The sequence below is a fragment of the Epinephelus moara genome, chromosome 5, assembly GCF_006386435.1.
Source record: "Epinephelus moara isolate mb chromosome 5, YSFRI_EMoa_1.0, whole genome shotgun sequence".
Classification (NCBI taxonomy): domain Eukaryota; kingdom Metazoa; phylum Chordata; class Actinopteri; order Perciformes; family Serranidae; genus Epinephelus; species Epinephelus moara.
In genome coordinates, this window is record NC_065510.1 from 29,105,743 (window position 1) to 29,124,863 (window position 19,121).

The 19,121-nt window shown below is 40.1% G+C and overlaps 1 protein-coding gene across 2 annotated transcripts in view; it reads right to left on the minus strand.

The window, feature by feature from the left end:
• Positions 1–19,121, minus strand: part of LOC126390909 (uncharacterized) — a 50,327-nt gene that overhangs the window by 10,980 nt on the left and 20,226 nt on the right. For both annotated transcript variants that reach the window (XM_050045417.1, XM_050045416.1), the window contains exons 14-53: positions 18,397–18,599; positions 18,210–18,304; positions 17,045–17,163; positions 16,759–16,935; positions 16,634–16,665; positions 15,371–15,468; positions 15,161–15,183; positions 15,017–15,038; positions 14,901–14,928; positions 14,726–14,804; positions 14,461–14,607; positions 13,471–13,676; positions 13,025–13,128; positions 12,811–12,929; positions 12,548–12,724; positions 12,426–12,457; positions 12,218–12,315; positions 10,906–10,928; positions 10,795–10,816; positions 10,677–10,704; positions 10,465–10,549; positions 9,230–9,376; positions 8,941–9,152; positions 8,697–8,800; positions 7,989–8,107; positions 7,722–7,877; positions 7,162–7,376; positions 6,896–6,981; positions 6,073–6,200; positions 5,846–5,971; positions 5,559–5,749; positions 5,372–5,460; positions 3,676–3,803; positions 3,407–3,534; positions 1,684–1,801; positions 1,351–1,569; positions 1,047–1,217; positions 522–671; positions 365–429; positions 136–265 (exon numbers count right to left, since the gene is read on the minus strand). In XM_050045417.1, coding sequence (XP_049901374.1) covers positions 136–265; positions 365–429; positions 522–671; positions 1,047–1,217; positions 1,351–1,569; positions 1,684–1,801; positions 3,407–3,534; positions 3,676–3,803; positions 5,372–5,460; positions 5,559–5,749; positions 5,846–5,971; positions 6,073–6,200; positions 6,896–6,981; positions 7,162–7,376; positions 7,722–7,877; positions 7,989–8,107; positions 8,697–8,800; positions 8,941–9,152; positions 9,230–9,376; positions 10,465–10,549; positions 10,677–10,704; positions 10,795–10,816; positions 10,906–10,928; positions 12,218–12,315; positions 12,426–12,457; positions 12,548–12,724; positions 12,811–12,929; positions 13,025–13,128; positions 13,471–13,676; positions 14,461–14,607; positions 14,726–14,804; positions 14,901–14,928; positions 15,017–15,038; positions 15,161–15,183; positions 15,371–15,468; positions 16,634–16,665; positions 16,759–16,935; positions 17,045–17,163; positions 18,210–18,304; positions 18,397–18,599 — 4,599 coding nt within the window. The remainder of the gene's footprint in view (positions 1–135; positions 266–364; positions 430–521; positions 672–1,046; positions 1,218–1,350; positions 1,570–1,683; positions 1,802–3,406; positions 3,535–3,675; positions 3,804–5,371; positions 5,461–5,558; positions 5,750–5,845; positions 5,972–6,072; positions 6,201–6,895; positions 6,982–7,161; positions 7,377–7,721; positions 7,878–7,988; positions 8,108–8,696; positions 8,801–8,940; positions 9,153–9,229; positions 9,377–10,464; positions 10,550–10,676; positions 10,705–10,794; positions 10,817–10,905; positions 10,929–12,217; positions 12,316–12,425; positions 12,458–12,547; positions 12,725–12,810; positions 12,930–13,024; positions 13,129–13,470; positions 13,677–14,460; positions 14,608–14,725; positions 14,805–14,900; positions 14,929–15,016; positions 15,039–15,160; positions 15,184–15,370; positions 15,469–16,633; positions 16,666–16,758; positions 16,936–17,044; positions 17,164–18,209; positions 18,305–18,396; positions 18,600–19,121) is intronic.

Here is a 19,121-nt window from a genome sequence, read left to right on the forward strand (position 1 = left end):
AGTGTAACATAGACATGTTGTTTTAACTGCATTTCAATTATTCTATTAAGAAATGTAGTGATGAACTACACTTACACAAACACACACACACACACACACACACACACACACACACACACACACACACACACTCACCTGGGTCTCCACCAGTCTGACTTTGTTGCTGCCCGTTCTCCGACAGGCTTTAATCAGCCTCTTGATCTGCACTGTTTGAATAGACCTTACTCCAGTGCACGTGAACCCTTGCAGCACAGAGGATGACAAACTACACACACACACACACACACACACAAAGTTTGAAAACCAGTTGCAGGACAGTTGCCGTATAAACTTTTGTTTTAGTGAAAGCTCCTTCAAAACCTACCTGTTTGGACTCCCAATTGTTGCGGTTGCAGATTCTACAGCTATTACCTCAAAGAACAACTCAACCTATGAAAAAAAAAAAGAAGTGTGTAATGACATGCTGTACAGCAAGTGCGTTCAGTGCAAAAGTGTGTGTTTTAGTGTTGCATCCTCCCCACCTGCTGCCGTTTCCATTTCTTCTTGTTAAGTTCGCCGATAACGCTGCCCTTATTTGAGAGGCCCAGCAGCAGAGCACGAGGGATCTGAGTGGCCATTTCATCTGGAACGTTCTGTATGATCACCTCACTGCTGCTGTTCACCGATATGATCTAGGTGAGCATGTGAGAGGCAGGTTAAATGTGTGTTTCACCTTTGACCCCACCCAACAGGGATGTCATAGTGTCTTCAAGTCCACTTCTACTCCCTGGAGCACAGTGAGAGGTTAAACCACTAGAGGTAAGCAGAAATGCAAATTTCAGGAGGTGTTAAGTTAGTGTTGAAATACTCCACCTTCACCCAAATTAATCCAACAAGTCATGACGTGACTTTTGTGTGTTGTAGCATCAGTTAGTACTCAGCTGAGGCTTGGAAAAGGCAAACCAAGCTAAACGGTGAGTTTGGTATTTGTCAATGTGGACTCTATTTTCCTGTGTATTTGAACCACATATATAAAATCCTGTAATATAAAAATGAAGCTGTCATACCTGAGTAACAAAAGTTTGCTGGACGATCTGTGGAGCAGTTGTTATGTGTTCCAGAAATGAAGCATCTTTGGATGCAGTAATCAGCTCAGAGCCACTGATGCCGGTAAATGTTTTCGCAGGTACACCCACAACAAGGGAGCCCAGCATGAACAAGGTTGCCGTGCTGTTGATCTGGAGGGAAGGAAAAGGATAGGAGACAGATGTGGCAGCTTTATTCTGACTGGTGTGCTCCCAGACACAACCTAAATCTACTCTGAAATCAATAAAACATACAACGACAGACAGACAAACAGAAAGCAGCTACCTCCAAACCCCCTGAAGACATCAGAGACTGGACAATGGCCTTGGCTTGACCTTCATTCCAGCCCATCACAATGCTGAGAGTGGTGAGGGCATTAAGCAGGTCCTGAGGCTTTATTGTCTTGATCTGACCAGTAGACAAGCCGGTACTTTCATTACCAAGGGCAGAAATGGCCTCAGCATTAATGCTGTCACCAAGGTTACCCGCCAAAGCTGAAGAAACCTGCAGAGGAAAAACGTAAAAACTTGATCAGTTGCCGTCTGTTTGTGAAAAATGTACGCCTCACCAGGAAACTACACTGGCTAATGTATGTGTGTTTTTGCGTGTGTTTATTACCTGTGGGTCCAGATCTGTACAGAGAGTGGTCAGGTTGTGCAGAACTACCATACTTTCATCTTTTGTCAGCTGGCTGAAAGCTGGACCGGGAGCGTCACACCGCATCAACAGAGGAAGTCTGCAGAGAGAGAAGAATCGGTTTACACACAGATAGTATCACCATGTATATGCAGCGCCATCACTACGTACACACGCATCACACACTCTACATAGGTATTAAGTGCTGGAGGCGGCACGAGAACAGCTAATGATCAAAAATCATAATCAGTGATAAACTATTTGAATTTAAGATGAAGCACATCTACAATAGGCACCATTAGAACACTACAAGCAATATCAATCCATCCATCCATCCTTGTTCTCCAGACGTCCCTCTCCCCAGCAACAATTTCCAGGTCCTCCTGGAGGACCCCGAGGCGTTCCCCGGCCAGATGAGATATTTAATCCCTCCAGCATGTTCTGGTTCTGCCCCAGGGCCTCCAGGGATATCCTGATCAGATGCCCGAACCACCTCAACTGGACTCTTTCTACATGAAGGAGCAGTCCTCTCCGGATATCTGAGCTCCTCACCCAGTCTCTAAGGCTGAGCCCAGCCACCCTACAGAGCAAACTCATTACAGCAATTTGTATCCACGATCTTTCTTTCATTACTCAAAGCTCATGACCATAGGTGAGGGTCGGGACGTAGATGGACCGTTAAATCAAAAGCTTTGCCTTCTGGCTCAGCTCTCTCTTTACCACAATAGTCCGCCGCAGTGCCCGCATCACTGCAGATGCTGCACCAAACAGCCTATCCATCTCATGCTCTATATTTACCTTCACTCATGAACAACACCTCGAGATACTTGAACTCCTTCACTTGGGGCAGTAACTCTCTCCCAGTGGACAAGCCACCACTTTCAAGCAGGGAACCATGGCCTTAGACTTGGGAGGACACTCATCCCTACCACTTCACACTCATGCACGTTCAAGGGCACGGTGTGATGAAGCCAACAGAACCACATCATCTGCAAAAAGCAGAGATGCAATATGTCATGCAGCTCTCTCACTCTGTCTCCCTGTGTTGCCCTCATTGACCAAAACTTCAGTTCCCTCTCAGTATTCTGTAAATTGTCCACAAAGAATCAGGCCGAAAGTCATATCACAACTGTGGAAAGCAAGCACGGCTGAGCCGAAGTCTGGACCAGAGATAGTGGTTCAGGTGGGCAGGTCAAAAAGTAACTCTTTAATAACTTACAATAACACTGCGTGCAATAGCCAATGTTCCACCTTCTACTCTCTCTCTCTCTCTCTCTCTCTCTCTCTCTCTCTCTCTCTCTCACACACACACACACACACACATACCTCAGAGAGCACTCAGGCCTGGTCTCTGTGTTGTAAGTATTGTTATATGAGGGGGATGCCGAAGTGAAACTAAACAATTAATATTTACTTAATAATAGTACAACTGCTACTCCTACAAATAATACTAATTTAAGAGCCTACATTAATGGGAAAACAAGCCAAATATTGTCTTAAAATCAGCAAAGGCATCGACTAAATTGGCGATTAGTACAACCCTATCAGCATGTGAGACTGTAGAGACCAGTGTGTCCCCTCCACTTGATGCTGTAACGTAATATACAGTATACAGTATACAAACTATTATTGTATAGTTCTGGCCAGCAGTGGCACTAGTAGTATATATCAAATGAGTCAAGGGTTTGTGGCTGTTTCAACTCACAGTAAGGGGTTGAAGTTGCTGTCCTGTTGATAAAGGAGCACGGTGTAGTATTCGGTGAGGTTGAGAGGTAAAGCAGAGTGGTTGAAGAGGGCGATGTTCAGAGGGTTCACTGTGAACACCTGGATATCCTGTGGAAGAGGACAGAGGGGCGGTATAAACACTAAAAAGGCAGTCTGTACGTCATTAATCCATCTATCTTCAACTTCATTTTGATCCCAGTAAACAAAACCTGAGCTGCAGTTTAAAACGACATAAATTTGGTTCAGTACCTGCTCAGGTCCAAACATAAGAAGATCATCCAGAGTGAGGAAAGGCATGAATGGGCCGATGTACTCAGCAAACCAGGCTGTGGAGTTTAGTTCTGGATCACTGGAGTTGTAACACCTTGCCTCCGTCGCTACAATGACAAATTACAAATATTTACATGGAGGATTTCACTGAGAGATAAATAAATAAAAATACAAACATTTTTGAGATATAATGAGACTGACTCTTTTCAGCATGGACCATTTTGTTCTCCTGACAACTGTGAATTACCTAAAGGTCCAGTATGTGGGAGGTAGGGGGGGTATATTGGCAGAAATAGGATAGGTCCTCGTCTACAGATATTGCCATGTTGCACTGCAACGTTTCTACAGTAGTCCAGAACGGACAAATCAAACACTGGCTCTAGATAGAGTCATGTACTTTTTTTGTGTCAGCTACCATAGTTAGTCTGTGACAAGAGCATTGGAAAAACACCTATGTTTAATCTGAAACTGTTTTAGTCAGTAGTTTTATTAGTTTTAATCAACGGGCTGTTTGTTTTGAAGAGACAGAGACCTCTGCGGATAATTCGGCTGCCCTTGAAAACTTCCTAAACATCTGGAACTTAAGTTATCAGAGAAAGTAGGTGACCCCATATTAGCCGGTGCTAGGCTAGCTGCCCGTCTTCAAAACGTGCTGCTTACAGTCTGGTACCTGGTCACTACTGAAGGTTATGATATTGTAATCCTAGTACTGTTAGCATAGGCATAGCCCTATACTGGACTCTAAGGGCAATGGTCTCCTCCATTCACAAGCACGTATTAGCCCACTGAAATCGACATAAAATGTGTCTACCAAAATATGTGCGGAGCCCAAAGTATATACATACATACATATATATATATATATATATATATAAGAGCTTTATGACCGTCTTAGCATCCTACACCCTCTCCAGCGAGCAGCATAGTAGCAACAGTGTCCCTAGGTAGAGGGCTCCGCCTGTGCTAATAGAACTAGGGATACAATACTGTAACCTTCGTTCTATCTCACACAGACTCCGCCCTCTGAAACTATATGGGTACAGTGGGTGGAGCACTGTGAATTAATGCCCTGCCGCAACATAACATCGACCCAGCTACACTGATCCTGGCTAGCTAAAGGTTAGTTGCCAGAGCCCACCTACATCTTTTTAACATAGGCTGCCACAGCAGAGAAGTAGGGGGCCCCTCGCCAAACACATAAGTATGCGACCGAACTGGGTGGAGCCATGGCCTAACCTTGCAGGGGTTAAAAGCTGGTCAGTGGGCAAATCGCCAATAGCTTAGGTGTGTAAAGGACGCTGAGGCCGGCATACAGCTCCTGTCAATGTTATGTTACTACAGGGTGTACATTCATCAGGCTCCAGCCACTGAACCTATAGAGTGCAGTGACGGGCGGAGCCTGTGTGACAGAATAAAGGCTATGATATTGTAACCCTGGTGCGATTAGCATAGGCGGAGTCCTCTGACAAGGGGCCCTGTTGCTCCTTCGCCACTCACTGAAGGGGGAGTAAGATACTGTATATATACTGTGGGCTCTTTGGGTGGGCATTTCTTGATTGGCCAGCTACGTTTATGCGTTAAGCTACGTAATTTCAGTGGGCGAATGTGTGCTAGTGATTGGAGGAGAGTATTACCCGTTATCAAAGACGAGCTTTGTGTTATACTGTGGACTGACCTGAGGTGAGGTAGGCTCTGATGGTGTCGAACACATCTCGTCTCATGAAGTCTGCGACAGTGTAGTTGTATTCACCAAGAACTGAAACGCTAAAACCAAAACACGTGATTCAAAAACATCCTAAAATGACATGACACATAAAAACTTTCACAAAAGGAGAATTACGTGTTGTGAAAACCACACATACAGCTTTTGGAATGCTGGGCAAGTGGCGTTGTGTGTGTGGCTGGTGCTGATCAGACTCTTTGTGAGGAAATCCAAGTAGTTGGGGAGGCGTCGGTCAAACCAGGCATCAACCTCTGAACTCTCGGTGCTGCTGAGCGCAATAGGCCAAACGCAAGGCAGTGTGGGCCGCCGCACCACCACCGGTAGAGACTCCTGTAGTGTTTGCACACAGTAACATTGTTACTCAAGGAAATACAAACCCATATTCCTGTATGTGTTTACATTTGTGTGTGTGTGTGTGGTACATACGGTTTCTAGGAACATCGGTGTCTCCACGTAGTTGTTGTAGATTACACACAGCTCTGCATCGTTATCGACAACATCAGGGCGACTGAGAAAATCTCCAAGAGCTGATGGAGGGATGGAGTTCACCAGCTAGAGGAGCAACAGACATTTAATAAATCCTCCTCACAGTGTTCAACCCAGGCACTCAAACTAACCTTCTTTTAACCCTCTCTGTTATTTTGGACACGTACCTGATGCATCCTGTCATGAGGCATGAGGGACAGGAAGGTGGTCAGGTTGGGGAACTGGAATCCCATGAATGAGCGCTCCAGGAAACTGTAGAAACTGTGGTTGCTGTAGCAGTGGAGAGGTATAGGTCCTAGGATGAGGGAGAGTGGGAGAGGTCGGCTGTGAAACACACTTTGATCCGCTAAGTTAAAAAATCAAGAGGTTATGGACTTGTATATTTTGTAAACTAAAGTACTGCACGAGTTCTGTGAGTGTTTCTCAACAGATGTTTTGATGTAGTTTTGGTACTGTTTAAAGCAGTCCCCGATTACTTCAATTCATAAAGAATTTTCAACTTTTTTGGATTCTCCGTTCACCATTGAGAAATGGGAGAAAAACAAATGTTTCTTCTTGAATTAAAGGTAACACACAGTCAGTAATAGATATACAAATGGTCATTTTGTGGGTGAAGTAGTATTGCTAATCTTAGGAGGAAAATTGTATGAAGTTGAATTTAAAATATATTTTACAATTCTACACCACTTTCATGACTCATATTTTTGACATGAGTTTGAATATACAGGCATTTGAACCACAGGCAGGAACTGATAGCGTGCTCATGTGCATGCATTAGATACAAACAAAACAGGAACCCACTCATGAAAACATAATGCTGCTGGTGGTCAAAAACTAAATAGAGTACATTTAAACATCAGATTCTCTGTTAAATTAGTAACTTTAATGCAACGGAATGGGTATCCTGATGATTTATTTCAAGTGTCATCATTTTGTAACATGTTACCACCCAAAACTGTTACCAGTATCCTTTCAGTGTGCTTTCCTTACCTCTGAGAGATTGAACGATGTGGTTGTGGATTTCTGTCTGTGTATCTTCGGCCAGAGAGGAGATTGTTGAATTCAGGTCTCCGACTCTGATATAAGAGAAATAAAATAGAATAAAAATGAATACATTTCATTTTGGTGAAATCACATAGAGGGGACTGTAATGATGTGGTTCAATGAATTACATTTTTCTAAAACCAAAAGGATCTGATTTAAAAATAAACATTTCCAGTAAAATGTACTCATAAGGTTGATCCTCATAAACTTACGCCTGCTGCTCAATACTGCAGTTTCTTCCCACCAGTATTGCGAAGAAAGGTGCAACATGCTGCGGCGACAGGTTGACCAGCAGGGGGCGCAGTCGGTTCCGAAGCCACAGCGACACAACTGAATCTCCCACTGAGTGATCTGAGAGGTTTGCCCGGTCAAACACAACTTGCAACATGGCTGACCTCACTGAAGAGGGGAACATGCTTTCATGATTCTGCAGGAAAATATGAACAAAAAAAATAAGACGGAGAGTTTTAAACAACAATTTTTTCCCCTAAAAGAAACAACAAAGAGCAGCTTTTAGAAATATAATTTAGAAAGGTGTTGCCAGTTTAACTGCACCGTCTTCATTTTAGTGAGAAATGTAGTAAAACCAAATGTACACTTTTTCGTTATGGAGCTTCTCTCATGTCAGTTCATGTTAAATCATTCATGAGTTATGATGTACCAAAGCAAAGCAGATAAACTGTATTTGATTCATACTGACTAAAACATTTTGTCCTGTTACCAATAAAGGACAAAATACTGATATGAAAACTGGTGTTTGACGCACACTCACCATAATAGCAGGTGAGAAGTCATCAAAGAAGGCAGGGAGGTATTTGTCGGGGATGTGTCTCATCACCATGCGAACCTGGGCAGCAGAGGTGAGCTGGCCAGGTGTGGAGGACACCTCTGCCAGCTGTCTGACTGTAAGCTGTGGCAAAGCTTCCATCTGCATGTGCACAAAGACAAATGTGTGTGCAACGACATACGTGGTTAAAACACATTAAAAAAATAAAAATAAACAAACAATGACAAGAAGACACAATGCAACAGGAAGTACCGCTGAAAAGTTGGAGTAGAGCATCTCAAGATCCTGGAAGGACACAAGGACAGAGAAACCTCCCAAGTTCCTCTGCAGCCATTCTCCACTGTTGTTAACGTTTGAGCTGCAGCTGGAGTCTGAATCACAGAAAACACACATCAAATTCAACTTTACTGTATGCTTCATGTTTGCATCATGTACAACAAACTCTGACAACTGTGGTATATTTCTAATATGGTGGACTGAAGAATGATGGCTCTGTTGGTATCTAAAGAGAAGGTGCACATCATTGCAATGATGCCTTTGGTAAATTTGGTATACAGATGTTCATAGTTATTTTTAAGTAGAGACAGTAAGTACAGGGAGAGAGGAAGGAGGGCCCCAGTCAGAATCAAATGGGATTATATGGTATGCATTTTAGATTGCCAGGCCTCAGGGGATGCCCGTACTAGAGCTATCGTATTTGCTGAAACTGTTACTTTATCCACATTTCTTATCTAACAATACTGTTTTTCGGGTGTATAACATAGTATTAGTGGTGTTACAGCCTTGCAAGTCACTGTAACCTTTTATTCTTATACTTTCACTGTAGCACAAAACATTTATGGAACCTTTGTTAACTTTCTTTGTAAAGTGTAATGAGACAATTTATGATTTTTCATTCTAAATAAACATAATTACTTACAGACTCTGACCCTCCATCTTTACAGAAAAGTGAGAACCTACCTGTGGTGTTACTCCTGGTCAGGAAAACCATGATGAAGTGTGTGTAGACAGAAATCTGCCTTTTGAGTGTCATGTGCGGCTGGAGATGGCTCAAAATCTGCACCCTGAGTTCAGAAAATAAATGCGGGGTCATGTGGTCAATGCAGAAAGTGACAATATAAGAGAGAGAATCAGATCTGCACTGAAATGAAGGCAGTCTAGTTGGAGGTTACGGTAAATGTGAGAACGGCTTTCTGCTGCTCACATGTGCTGGTAGGTGTTGCAGTTCAATCTCTTTGTGGTGAGACATGAGAGGAACTCGGGCGTAACAGCTGGCAGGAATGGGCGAAGCCGGTGTTTGAACCACAGCCGGATGACAGCGGGATCGTTGAGGCTGGTTATGCTAAATGTGTCCAGACGGATTTCTCGTATAGATTCCAAAATCATTGACACTGCCGGATTTCTGGGGTCAAGAGTCTACAAGAAACAAAAAATATCAAGTGTCTAGTTCTGATCAGAAAAATGATAATGTGAGGAGTATTGCCAATTTGTACCATGTTGGTTAGAAGATCCAGAGCTTCGTCCAGAACATGGGAGGCTTTGGAGAGGAGAAGCTTCCAGACGGGTCTTGAGCTGCTGGAGTTGGAGGAGCGATTGCATGCCAGTATCGCCGCCAGATGTTCTGCTGTCAGTGCTGTCAACTGAGTGATGAAAGAGCAGAATGACAACAGGTGAATACTGGGGGAAGTTCAAAAAACATACTGAGGATCACACTGAAACAATTTTAAACAACAGTGGTTTTAGGGACAGTTGTTGATCAGAGATGTTCAGTGAGTGGTGGAAGACGTACTCACATCCTGTAGTTAAGTAAAAGCAGAAATACCATATTCTGAAAACACTCCATTACAAGTAGAAGTCGCGAGTACAACATTTCACTTAAATAAAAGTACACAAGTAATATCAACAAAACAGATAGAAGAAAATTGTGATTTGTGATATTGGGCTCTATAAATAAAATTGAATTGAAGTCATAATGTACTTAAAGGAATACTATGCAGGATTGTCCTTTATTGTTTCTAAACACGCTCACTGACTAAAGTTTAACTAAAAGCCAACCCCAGATTCACTCTCATTTAGCGTTTCACCTTGCTATGTTTTTTTATAAAGCCCTGACCTCAACTGAGTGTGGGCAGCGGGGGGCATTCACCCATAAAAATACCTAACATAGAAAATAAGAAAGCACAGGCAGAGGGCAGAGTCTCTGCAGATAAATACAGTGCCAAAAGCTTCAAGTGGGTCATGATTGATGATTGAGAGGGATTACTTCTGTTCTTCTAGAAAATCCTGCATGGTATATCTTTAAAGTATCTTCAGTAAAAGTACTCAGTGTGCGGAATAAGATTTTATAAAGTGTCATATCATAAAATATTATTATTGTTTTAATCATTAACAAATTCAAGTAGGAGTATTTTAATGTTGTAGTTCATTAATGTGAAGCCAATTGTAGATATGCTGTATACTACTGGATAGATTATTAGTATAGTACTGCATAATATCATATACGCATATCATGTTTTCTTATGTGAAAAGTAACTAGTAATGTGTCAAATAAATGTCGTGGGCAAAAAAGTAAAATTTTCCTCCTGAAATGTAGTGGAGTAGAAGTATAATGTTGCACATAATGAAAATACTTAAGTGTAAGTACATCCAAACTGTACATAAGCACAGTACTTGGGTAAATGTATATACTCAGTTACGTTCCACCACTAGAGATGTTTTGGCGCCTTACCGAAGCACAAGCAAATTCCTCGACAGTAAAGTCACAGAAACTTCCGTTCATCTGTCCATTGTGGAGGCGGAGCTGCAGCATTGTGCTGTGGTTTCAAAGTAAAAAATGATCAAACATTGATTGACTGTATATTAACACAAAATGTTTACAAAAGCTTAAAGTAAGATATATGTATATATTTAGAAAAAGAGGTAGTGTTTTATAAATCCCACCTGTTCACTCCAACACAAATGTCTGTTTCTGAAAAAAAATAGCAATACATATATTAATGGTGATTATTAACATTTAAATATCTAATTTATGAACTTTTAAAGCTGTGAGACATCTTACCGTTTGTCATGGTAACATTGCACTTGGGAGAGAAAAGATTAAGATGGTTATAAGTCTTCTATCTCAAGAAAATAATGAGACTAACAATATACAGAAATCAAATTCAGTTACCTCTCCGCTGTATATGATGCAACCTAAAACAAAATTAAATGCATATGAGTTCATGGTATAGCTTAGAAATGATTAAAATGCTCATTTCAACAATAAGTTTACATCCTGACAACATTATAACAACAACATGTTCCGGTAAGATAAAAATAACTTGGATACAAAAATACAGATTACAGCTGCTTTAAGGAATTGCTGTCTCCTTTATTTATCACTCAGTCACTGCTACAATACCATACTCTCCATTTAAGTCTTGCTCCTCACTATACGTGAGGAATCCACAGGAATCAGCTGTTAACTTCATTTTATTCTCAGCAGACATGTTTTTCCACTGGTGTTTTTATTAATAAACTTTTTTTGCAGAAATCTGAGGCACTCAAGAAGGTAATTATTTAAAAAGGCTTAAATATCTTATGGTTGTTAAGTACAAATAGCAGTTAAAAATATGCCTAGATGTTTCAGCTAATAAGGCTCTCATCAGGCTTTAAGGGCACTGATGAAGACTTTAATGGCTGAACTGTATAGACATATTTTTAACTGTTACTATGACTATATAGCCACGAGATATTAAAGGGTATTTAAAAGTACAGTGTGTAGGACTAAGGGGAATATATTGGCAGAGGTGGAATATAATATGATAAAAAGTTTTCTTTAGCGTATAGTCACCTCAAAATAAAAATCGTGTTTTCATTACCTTAGAATGGCCATATGCATTTTTACATTGGCCACTATCAGCTCCTCTATCACGAGAGTACGGAAAGGCACTCATTTTTAACGTGAAACTGCCTTATTCAGTGTTTTTACCAGTTAAAATCACCGGGTCCAACGTTTTGATGAGGAAGAGACCTCTGCGAATAATACGGCTCCTCTTAAGTTATTAGAGAACATAAGCGAGCACATATCAGCAGGTACTGGACAAGCTGCCTGTTTGCGATGTGCAGAACAGGGTAGGAGAAACACTGATTTGTAACGTGAAACTGCTTTATTAAATGTTTTAATCACATTGTCCATTTTGAAAAGGAGGAGACTCCTGTTGATAATTCGTCTCCTAATTTAAGTTCCGGCATTTTCCAGCTGGTTGTAATCTGCAATCCTCACTGCTAGCTGCCACAAAATCCCCCTAAATCTTACACACTGCTCCTTTAAATCATTACCCTCTTGAATGCCTAAGATGAGAATATGTCCATTTGATTAAATGGTGCAGCCACAAAATCAAATCTCAGTGATGGTTTCCAATTTAAAGCTACTCAAGGTAAGTCTTATATTATTGCTATATTCTAGATGTTAACAATATTCTATGGACTGTGCTTCTCACCTGGTGGTATGTATCTGGATAACTCCATCTTAGTGTATGCAATGATTGATGCTGTTTGAAGAGAAACTGTAGGCATGATCGAATCCATTCTGGTAAACCTAGAACAGCAGCACGCGGGATTAACATCATTATCTTATGTTTCATAGAATTATTTTTGAATAATCACTTTAAAAAAAAAAAACATAAATATATATATATATGAACTCACAGTGTTTTGTATGATGAGCAGGAAAGGTTTCCCTTCAGATACAACATACAACAAACAAAGATTATTACCTTCAACAAGCAGTGCAAAGTGTCAATCTGAATAAAGAGAACTCATCTTTGTACCTGGTTATGGATTGCCCAGAGGGCAAGTAGGAAGCGCTGAAGGTTCATCTCATCAGGAGAGTTAGTCAGGTGATCAAAGATCATATCTATTATGACGTCTTTCTCTGGAGAGTTAGGATAATTCAATACGAGTAGCTCTGCAGTCTGCTCTGGAGTCAGAAGTTGTAGGACCTCTAGCTGCAAGGTGGGAAGGGAACAAAAAAAATGTTTACCTCTGCTGAGAAAAAATTACATAACTGATGTCAGCAGTAATTGAATCTTACAGGGTTAAAGTCGGGGTTGAGCTGAAGCACTTCTTGGAGGGACAAAAACTGTGAAAACGGACCCAGATTCTTCATCAGCCACTCTGCGCTGTTGTTGGAGAAAGACACACAGCCTGGACCTGGACCGAGTCAGGAGCATAAAGAGATATCAGTAAATGCCGACATATTTTTTCAAATTAATGTTTTAAAGATATTCAGATTGTGCAGAGAGTACCTGAGTGTGGCTGCGACAGGAAACGGAGGACGAAATTTCTGAGGACCTCATACTTTTGAAGATAGTTGGCCTCATAATCAAAGAGGGGGAAAAATTCCCGAAGTCTGGTAATAAAATCAAGGACAGAATGAGAAATATTCTATTAATTAATTGGTGTAAAAATTGTGAGGCTGTAACTCTCATCAGACACTAAAAGACAATAAAATTGTGGTGGATGAAAAACAGAAACATTACTCTGTTCCTTATCGTCAATGAGGTAAAAATAAATACACTTTGCTCTGACAGTGACATCAGAGGAGAAGCCATAACCTAACTCATAGGCTCTATGATGACTATTTACATCTTAAGCCAAAAGCAGCAAACCAGATATGAACATGAAGTGTGAAACACGTAACAGTAATATGATTGTCGTAAGAGGATCAATAATGCAAGTTCAAATCACTTACATTTGCTGGTATGCATGACAGCTGAGGTTCCTGCTGCTCAGACAGCGCAGAAAAACTGGTGATGCAGATGGAAGGAGACCACTCAGACGGCCGGAGAACCACTCTCTTATGACACTGCTGTTCATCAACTGCTCCTCAGTCCATACTGACACTCTGATCTCTCCAATCACATCCAAAACCACAGACCCAGATGGAATAACAAAGGACTGTGGGAAAGATCAATTGATCATATCATTATAGATGATCACTGTATACCCATGTTTCCTTAATAATACAAGATCAATATTTTCTGATGTGAAATGAAGAGTACCTCAGGGCTCTGTTCTTGGTCCTCTGCTTTTCTAACTTCATGTTTATATTTTACCAAATTACACAAGTCATTGGATTAATATTTCACTTCTATGCTGATGACATTCAGCTGTATGCGCCTGTAAAGGCAGATGATCATTCCCAAATCATTAGAGGCCTTCTTGTTCTCTGTGAAAGACTGGATATCAAGTGATTTCATGCTCCTAAATCCAGTTAAAACTAAGATGCACTGTAGGCAGCAGTGTTAGGAATACATTCTATTAATTACCCTTACTTAATATCTTTTAAACTGCTTCGCGCTTTCTGGACTGGTACATTAGTTATTGCCATTGACAATCTTGAAAAAAAGTTAAAGCTATAGTGCGTAACTTCTACAGGTCCGTAAATGTCCGTTTCACCCAAGCCACTACTAGAGGAGATGACACAATGCTGATTAAGCCGATCTCTTAAGAGAAAGCAACATGGCGGAGAAGCGGCCGAGACAGGTTCAGAAGTGGATCCTACCACAAAGGCAAGTGTTACTCTGTGTACGGTGTGTGGCGACTGGCGAGTGTTACTCTGTGTACATGGAAGTGCCACCGGCTTATTAGCTGTAATAACGCATTATCCGCTGGGAGGCGACAGAAGTTACGCACTATAGCTTTAAGGATGTTCATTAGAGAGTTGAAAAGGGTCACTGACCATGTTTGCTAAAATGTCCAGAGCTGGGTCTAAGACAAAGGATAGCTTCGTCAGGAGCATCTTCCACAACCTTTTGGAGTGCCTACTGCCTCCAGGCAGATGGCACTGCAGAAGAGACACCAGCTGATTGGCTGTGAAGTTCTCCGGCTGTATGTGTGAGACAGAAAGTAGTCATAGTAATTTAGCTTGTGTGTCATCTAAGGGCTACAACAAGAAATAAACCCTTGTGTTTCTTATCTGACTTTCACTCATTTAAATTAGTCACCTGTGCACATGCATATGTCTCCAAGGGAAAGCTGCAGGGGACTTCCATTGATGAGTTCAAGATGGAGTGCAGGTCAGAGCTGTGAATACATGTAAAAAGGCAAATATACGTCAGCAGAGAGACTAATCAAACTGTTATTTATAATTCTGGATACAAATCAGAACAAATGGGTCACCTGTTAACTCCTCTGCAGATGTTGGTAGCTGTCAAACAGAAGAGGACAAACATTTCAAATGATTTTAGCTCTAAAAGCACTTAAAATGAGACTTTACAACGTCAAAGAGCTCTTACCATTGTACTGGGTTACTGGGCACTGTGAATGACAGATAAAATAAACCATCAGAAAAATTTAAACACGGGTAACAAAATACAGTTAAAATAGATTAATTTGCAATATAAGTACAAATAAATTAGTTCAATTTAAAGAAATCTTACCGTTAAGCTCTTCAGCACACACTCTGTCCGAATTAAAATATAAAAATAGGCAGTCAGTTATTGTGTGCACCAGATGACACTTGTAAAACATAAAATACAATCTAAAAATTAAAAACAAGGCCTTATCTTGGCAACTGGGCAGAAGGTATACAGAAGGTATTTGTGACTTTGTGTTTATGGTCATCCTGTATGTGTGAGAAAGAGACTGACCTTCTGGTGTAAAGTATGTCAGTTCATTAAAAATATGCCAGATGACTGGTTCCAGGTCTAATGGCAGATTTGGTAGGGCTCTGAAGAATCTTTCAGAACTGAAACACAAATGAAAAAAATATATATAAACAAAACAATTTCCCTCGGGATAAGTTCATATTTTATCCTATCTTATCTCTGGAAGCATAAAGCAGTCAATTCTGTTTTTTGAAATTAACAAGAATATAATCTCATAATTATTAGATAAGGTTTTTTGTTTTAGATATCTTTTTTTGCCATTTTTTTTGCTCCACTGAGATTGTGATAGACAAAGATTTAAAAGGGGAAAGAGAGCGAAGGGCCAAAGCCAGACTTAAACCCGAGCTGCTGCGGTAAGGACTCAGCCTTAATGGTATGTACTCTACCCAGTGAGCTACCAGGGCACCCCGAGATAAGTTTTTATAGAAAAAAATTCTTGTCTTATTTTTAGATATTACCCAGACCATGATCTTGTTAATTGTTGTTTTTCTGAATATATGAGATTATTGTCCTGTTAATTCAGAAAAATGAGATTTCTTTGTCTCAAAGTAAAGGCATTACACTTTAATACTTAATGGAGTTATCATACTTATAACTCTCAAGTAATGAGTCATTTCCAACAATTAGCATCAGTGTTGTCACGATACCAAAATCTTTGTTTCGGTATCAATACCAATATGAATTTCGATACTTTTCGATACTCTTCGGCACTTTTCCTAAGGAAAAGTCCTTTTGGATACAAACCTTTAGAACAATAAATAGTAGGGGTGTAACGGTACCAAAAAAATCATGGTTCGGTCAGTACCTCGGTACGGACGTCACGGTTTGGTAACTCAAATGTTCCACCAAGTTTGTGTTGTCTCGTGTTGTCTCCCTTTGCGAGGCAGACTTTCTCTTGTCTATTTCATGTGCGCCAGCTGCGAATGTTGATACAGGTGTTGTCATACACACCACTTGCGCAATCTGTGCTCCAATAGGAACAAGAAAGGCGTTTGTGTGCATAAATGAGTAAAATAAATTAACTAAATTAATGAATTGAATCAATTTCAAAGTACCGGTATTTTCCAAATGCAGTATAGTACCGTTTGGAATACTCTAGTACCGCGGTACTATTTTAGTACCGGTATACCGTGCAACACTAATTAGCATCATGCAATGCAGCAATTTGACCTGCGTTTGACACATAAAAATGAAAGTTATTACCAACTTAGGTGTAAATTGTTAAAAGCATCTAAAAATACTCACATCTGGTTGTAGACACTGCAGTTTATGGTGACCTGACAAATTGAATATTTTACAGTTAATCCTCCAAGACAGTTATTTTTTATTTACAAAAGCGTTAAAGTTGCGAATCATTACAAAGCTGTTACCCCATGGGCGAGATAGGCCAGTTCTCCCAGGACTTCCAGAAGTCCCCTCTCTCTAGGAGACTCCAATAGGAAGTCAAATATTTGGTTGATAACAACGTCTTTCTCAGGTGGAGTAGGAAGAGGCAACAGCAGCATCTCTGCTATTTGCCTTGGAGACAAGAGGTGAAGAACTTCCAGCTGGACAGGAAACATTAGACAAGAGAAGAAATTAAAAACAGTAATGTAAAATCTTCAGAAAGTGAGTTTTAGATGACGCTTTTTAGCTTGTCAGGTTGTCCAGACTTACTCCAGAAAAGTCTGGGTTGAGCCTGTAGAAGTCAGTGATGGAGGGAACTCTCGCGAAGACACCAAAGTTTTTTGTCAGCCATTCTGCACTGTCATTGGCTGAGAAGATACACCGTGGGTCTGAAATATACATGCAACAATGAACGTATATTTATCATGTAACTGCACGTATTAACACTTTGTCTTGACATTATTTTTATCCATGGTAAAAAGAAAGCAAAACTCATTAAGTGGTGGAAAGTACATTCACTCAAGCACTGTATTTGAGTACAAATGTGAGGTACTTTGCTTGAGTATTTCCTTTGGATATTACTTTATACTTTACTGCATTTCAAGGGGAAAAATAAACTTTTTACTCCGCTACATTATGATTCATTGTACACTTATGGTCACAAGTTACTTTGCAAAAGATTTTACACGCAAAACATGTGGTCATCTCATAAACTATGATCCAGTGCTATAGAATAACTAACCCATGGTAGCTAAAATTTACTCCAAATTGACCAACTCAACCCTTAAATTCTGCATCAACATAAATGAGAATCCTGAGTGATGATATTTTAATATTAATAATATAATGTGTAAAATACTGAAACACTGAGGCATTCTGCATTGTATTTCAATGCCATGCTTCTTTAAACTTTTACTTCACTATTTTTATTTGACAGCTAAAGTAACAACTTATCGACATATGATCAGTTTTTAACAGTTACAGAAAACACTGATTAAAATAGTTAAAATTGGCTTCACCTCAACCAACTAAAACATTAAAGTGCACATCACTGACAATCTAGTATTATTAATGATTCAAAGGAGCCATTTCCCAGCATTTAATGCTTTTGCTTTTGATTCAAGTAATTTTAGCTGATAATACTTATTTTACTTATGTAACATTTTCAATGCAGGACATATTTCTAACAGAGTGTTTACTATTATTAGTACCACTGCTTTTACTTAATAAATGATTTGAGTACTTCCTCCACCGCTGCAGAAACAGGACTCCTCTATCATATTTGTAGTGGGGTTTTTTTTGCATTAAGTGAAGACTTTTGTCCTTCTATTTTTTGCCAAAATGTCAAGCTAAGATTTTTATTTAGTTGCAAGATAAAAATGTTTCCATGTCTGGCAACTACTTTAAACAAGAAGGGCTGATAGTCACTACTTACCAGAGGTGTTGTGATGCAGCAGGAAGGGATAGATGAACGAGTCATAGATGTTATTAGGATGATGAATATTTGTGTAATTGCTGAGTCCTGCCACACTGCACATATGGAAAAAGAAGGGACAGAAATTAAATGTAATACACCATACAGTGTGGAGGAAGAAAACATCTCCTCACACCTGAGAACTCACATGGTTTGGAAAACTGGGCAGGAGAAGTTCTTGGTGCTGAGGCAGGACAGGATGTCTGTGGGTGGGTTGGACAGGAGGGGCATCAGCTTGATGTGAAACCAGAGCCTAATGAAGTCCGGGTCATCCAGGTGTTCCTGGGTCAGAGATGGAGAGTCCGCCTCGCCAAAGATCTGCTGAAAGTCGGACATCAACTCTCTGAAGTTCTACAGGAGGAAAAGAGAGCACCAATTTTAATTTATATTTTTACAACAAACACACATTAAGACGTTTAGGGGAGACTGGAGCTGGTTGGCTGGGTAAACTGGGTAAAACAGAGATATTGGAAATGTGTTACTTGTACTTAATGGACGTAGCAATCAGCTAAATTTGATATAGATTTGAAAGTCTGTGATGAGTGATGTAGCTGGCTTTTAATATTTCATCACAAAGTTGGCTTAAATGTGAGTGGGGTTGCTTGGCACACTGATTTTTAGGTTGGTCGGTATCAACTGGTTGTAACAGTAACCGTTATAACTGTAGCTGTATTTTGAGAGACGATGTCTTTACTGTTTTATTATTTTGAATGGTAAATGGAAAAAGTAATTGGACAATCATACTGATGAATTTATTACAAAATGTTGTTTGGTTTGAAAAATGGGCAGATATTTTATTAAATGTTCATGTTTTTTGGTACATGGTTGAATTAAATGCTCAAACTGTTTCAATTGGTTGCTTAATTTTTTTGT